Source organism: Penaeus japonicus, unplaced genomic scaffold (assembly GCF_977035675.1).
Source record: "Penaeus japonicus unplaced genomic scaffold, GWHDUDI00000001_assembly GWHDUDI00000005, whole genome shotgun sequence".
Lineage (NCBI taxonomy): Eukaryota > Metazoa > Arthropoda > Malacostraca > Decapoda > Penaeidae > Penaeus > Penaeus japonicus.
Window position 1 is genome coordinate 18,785,207 of NW_028234407.1, and position 5,000 is coordinate 18,790,206.

The 5,000-nt window shown below is 45.4% G+C and overlaps 1 protein-coding gene across 2 annotated transcripts in view; it reads right to left on the reverse strand.

Moving 5' to 3' along the window:
• Positions 1 to 670: 670 nt before the first annotated feature.
• LOC122266151 (uncharacterized) overlaps positions 671 to 5,000 on the reverse strand; it is a gene marked incomplete in the record, with an annotated part of 80,350 nt that continues 76,020 nt past the window's right edge. For both annotated transcript variants that reach the window (XM_086537093.1, XM_086537094.1), the window contains 1 exon segment: positions 671 to 5,000. This exon segment is cut by the window's right edge and continues 774 nt beyond it. In XM_086537093.1, the coding sequence (XP_086393219.1) occupies positions 2,766 to 5,000 (2,235 nt within the window).

Below are 5,000 nucleotides of genomic sequence, written 5' to 3' on the forward strand. Positions count from 1 at the left end.
TTCAGTCGACACCTCTTGGTTTGTAAAACGTTTTGTTGCAGCTGGCCGTAAGCAGGAGACCAGTGTTTGAGTCAAGGGTATCAATATATTTGGTGTGATCAGTGTTTGGTGTTTGATAAGGTTTAGGATTATAGACCTCTCATTGCCCTGCCTAATGCAAGTTTCAAGTCAAAATTACTGAATCATGAAGATTTCTTATCGCAAGGGACCTAAACAGAGTGCAGGTGAAAAGTGAAGTGGAAGAACAAGAGAATCACACAAAGCCTATCTTCAGAAGGGCAGTTGCCTGTGATAGATTGGGTAAGGGTAACGTCGATGAGCACGGAAATCCTTGTAGTTCGTTTAACTAAATTAGTGAACCTCTCAGTTAATTGAAGCTATACTGGTTGTTGGCAAAGCTTCCCTTCGACCTTGGCTTTCCTCGTGTGGCGCTTGAGTCCCGTTGCTCTCGTTCCTCTGCCTGGTGTTTAGAATAATCTTTTTTCCTTACTTGTATAGTTGAATTTGTGTGTGTGTGTGTTTTCTACGTTGAATATATATATATATATATATATATATATATATATATATATATATATATATATACATATATACACACACACACACATATGTATATACTTCTTATAGTTATTCTGTTGTTGTTGTTTTTTTTGGAAAATAACAGACTGTATTCGGCATGGTTTTATTTGAAGGACTTGATGATACAAAATCACTGACATGGAAATGCATTTTCTAAATACATGTACATCTGTCGTGTACTAAAGAATGGTTAATCAAGCAGAGAATTCACACAATTAGGATTTAATATGATGTATCGTCTCATGGCATACACAGTAAATTCCTTGATTAGCAACTGCTATAGTTTCTTCTCAAATTCAATATACATAATCAGAGTGATGATAATAGGCACTGTATAAGTTATTTCCCGATTTCGATATACTAAAGGCACCTTTTACATGTCACAGTCTCCTTTTTCGCGACGTCATAATGCGTCGATGAAGATGTGGTGTTGAAATTTTACGCTAGAGTAGTACCTATTAGGATTCGTAACATTAATAATTGGTTAATGGCGACTCTATGACTCACCAAAAAAAACTATACAAAAAATACATATATCGATCATTGAGACCCTCTGTGTGGACTCTATTAAAAACACAAGACTCATGTAATCAAAAGTCATTTAACTTCATAGCCTCTTGAAGTGACACAGTTTACAATATGGACTGTGTTAATTCTCGTTCGGATATTCGCATTAATATAACCTACTCGTAAGATTCGATACTTATTCATTTAGCAAATTCTTCTAGGTCGAAGTTCTCGTCATCTGTCACTCACTCTGTCTGTCAAACCCTTTAGCTTAAGGACGCAAGGTTGAAGAAGCAAATGGGTTCATACCTATCATGTATTTATATAAATCCATATATTAAGATGCATGACACATCACATTTGGCATATATCATGTTATCATGACTATGGCATCGTTTAAATAATTCACTGACTTACATTTTTAAGTGCATGTCGATAATCATATATATCATCGCCATATATAAATGTATATATAACTACGACCAGTATAACACAAGGAAACATTAAGGAAGCACATCAAATCATCAAGTGATTCTTAGTTAAAAAAAGTTAATTACAAAATAATGTACAAAATAGAAGATTATTAATTGTAAAGCTACGGAAGGCAAATATAGCTATCGTATAAGACAATTTTATCATGTACAACCATCACTGACTTCAGTTCGAGAAATTGAGGCTCTGAATTATCTCCTTAAGATGGGGATACATAAGGGTCATATCTATGGCGATGAAAGAGAAAGCGGCTACAAAATCTAATGTGAAAACATATATCTTTGGGATAAAACTGATTTTCAAAAAACAAAAATGGTGGACATGCAATTAGGTAAACGCACAAAGATCGCATCATGAAATAAATTATGAAACTCCTCATATATAAAGTACACTGTAATCAATTAAGGCAAGATTATATATCCCCGCCCTCTCGTAGACATTTCAGGCTCTAGTCAGAGATTGGAGAAATATAGGGTTGAACCTAAATTCTCTCTGATATCAAAAATGATGTAAGCGTACACAAAACGCCCAGTGCGGTACAGGACTGTAACCTGCCCGTCTAAAGCTAAAAAGAAAGTCTGTTGCTGCCCCTCTCTGAGTGGACTGCGAAACAGCGAGGGTTTCGCTTCGGCCACGAGGACGAAATGACGCCCTTCATCGTGGACAGTCGCGGGCAGGAGCGCTCCATCGCTTAAACCTTTTCGTGAATTTATGGCACATTGCAGTTCACAGTACACACTCTTGCACGTCAATCGCCGCCTCTCTTGTCTCTTATCTCACTCTTAGGGACAGACCAGAACCGGCTCTGTTGTGTTGTTGAGGCTCACCCCAACCTCCCGGCCGAGAGGTCAGGAGAGCTCCAGACCTCAACGTGAGGTTCTCCAAAGGGGATCCATCGTTCTCGACTCGCAGGGAGGGATGGGAAGGAGGGAGTCAATCATGAGGTGTTGTAGAGGCCACCAACAGATACTGATAATAAATAAAATGGAGTGTAATGATTTTAGAACATAATCGAATGACTTTTGGGGAAGTTGCAAAACGTATGTATTTTTTCTTGGTCCCCTTTTCCTGCATTTGCATAATTAGGATCATCCAATCACTGGTCAAACTAGTAGATCACTCTGCTCTGAGAGGTCTCTTGTCTGGGGGTGAGGACTCAGCTTCCCTTCAGCGCCGGCCACGACTCCTCAGCGGCTGTTCCAGTCCCTGACGGGGATTAGAACGGCGCCGTCGCGAGTGATATTGGAAGTCACTTTGCCGCCGGACTTCCCTCCAATGGTGTCCTCTTGGTCCCTCCATCTCTGTGACGGCGACTGGTACTCGTCCGAGCCACGGCGTGTCCACGAGTTTGGTGCTGAGGACGACTGGTCGTTGCGGCCGCGGAAGGACGGCGAGTAAAGGAGTGATCCTCCCGCAGCTTTCAGATTGAATCTTGGGCGGTTTAGCGAGCTTGTCCCATCATTAGCATTATTCAGCATGGCATTGCGGTGGTACTGGGAGCTGAGGCTGTTCCTCTGGTTGGTATTGTTATTGTTGTTTCCGTTGGAGTACTGGTCTCGGTAGTTGGAATGATTGTTATCATTTGAACTGTTGAAACTCTCCCGGTGTCTGCCCAAACTACTAAACCGGTTATTGTTATCGTGTGAGAGGGACGGTGTGCGCTTCAAAGAGCCGTTTTCCCCGCGACCAAACGTGAAAATCCTGGGTGCTGAGGAGGCAGGGGGGGAGGTGGCTGAAGGGGAAGTGAGGGGGGACCCCGGAGGCCGGATCAGTTGCGGAGGAGATTCTGGAGGATTAGGGGAGTTGCGAGTTCTGTTTGAATTGTCATTGCTTTGCCTGCCGTTGTCCTCGCCGTGTATGAAGTGGTACAGTTCTGGGGCAGAGGTGAGAAGGCCCTTCATAAACCTGTCACGCTTTTCGTCGTCGCGGTTGTTAACGCTACCATTAGTTGTAGTTGTATCATTTCTGTTGCTGTTTCTATCATATTCAGGAGTGTAACGGGAACCGTTTGACCACTGACGCCGCTCAGATGGGGGCGGTGAGGTGACCCTCTCGTGCTCCCCACTTTGGTGATCCTCGTCCGTGCGCCGCGTGGAGTTTGAGCGGGCAATGGTGGCGATGAGATTGGGGCTGCGCAAGTATGGTGTAGACTTGTACATTGAGGATGTGCGTTGCTGGCTGCTCAGAGTACTGGAGGGGAAGCTGGTCCCTACATTGGGGGAAGGTCTCACAGTCGAAAGTGCTGCTGGTTTCACATTCAGGCTGTGGCTTCTGGACACATGTCTAGAATTCCTTGAGGAAGAGAAGTTCTCCTGTGGCTCTGGCTGGATGGGACTCTTGGGGGAGGACATACCTGCCAGGGATACATTTACCATTGACCCGCCGTGGGCTCTTCTTAAGTTGGAGGACGTTCCGGAGCTGAGACGACTCCTGCTGGTGGTGTTGTCGCTCCCGAAAATATAAGTTTTGCTGGGCGATGATGTGCCATTGACAAGTTTCTTCGGAAGTGTTCTTGTTTCGGGCTCTTTGGTTTGGTCACTGTAATTGCGGGGGCGGCGGCGGGGATCCACAGTGTTGGTCCAGGAGCTTCGAGGTGTTGTGTTCTCCATCCCACTGCTCAACTCATCCATACTACGGTAGTGCCAAGACCGATTTTGCAGACTCTTTTGACTGGAGGTCCGTTCAACACTATTGTGGTGGTTATTAATACCAGGAGCAGGAACAACAACCACTGGGGTAATGGTCTTCTCTGTGCGAAATCTGCGCTCCACTTTGGGGGAAGACTTATTGTCCTTGGTGGTTCTTGTATATGACATGGTGGTTGTGGAAGTGGAGTTTGCTGGCGTTCTCACACGGTTTGACTCGGAAGTGCTGGATGAAGAGTCTTGGCCAAAGTAATATGTCTTGGGCTTGTTCTTCCGCTTGGTGCGGGGTGGTGGTACAGGCGATGGCCCAGTCTGTGTGGCCGAGTCTCTAGCGTCTGTCTGCGAGGAAAATTCCTTCTTCCTGGATGATCTGGATGACCTAGCAGGCGCTGTGTTGTAATGTGCATTGTTGGTCTGTGAAGCAGATGACACTCGCTGGCGAGGTGGAGGTGGAGGGGTCACTTCTCGCCTGGGCTCAGGAGAGGGGTCACGCGGAGGCGGCCAGCGCTTGCTGGGCTTGTGTCCCACGGCGTCCAGCTGTTCTTCACTGCGGTACTCCTTCATCCTCGACTCCAAAGGTCTAGATGAATGTGACACTGCACTGTTATCGAGCCAGGATTTGGTGGTCACATTGAAGGACTGTGACCTACCCACGTTGGTAACTTGTGGGGGAGGTGTTGATGGCAATGGTGGAGGGGGGCTGTCAGGAGGGGACTGGCGTGAATTCCTGCTTGGTGTGGAGAAGATGCGAGATTGCATAAACCCACCAGGGCTACC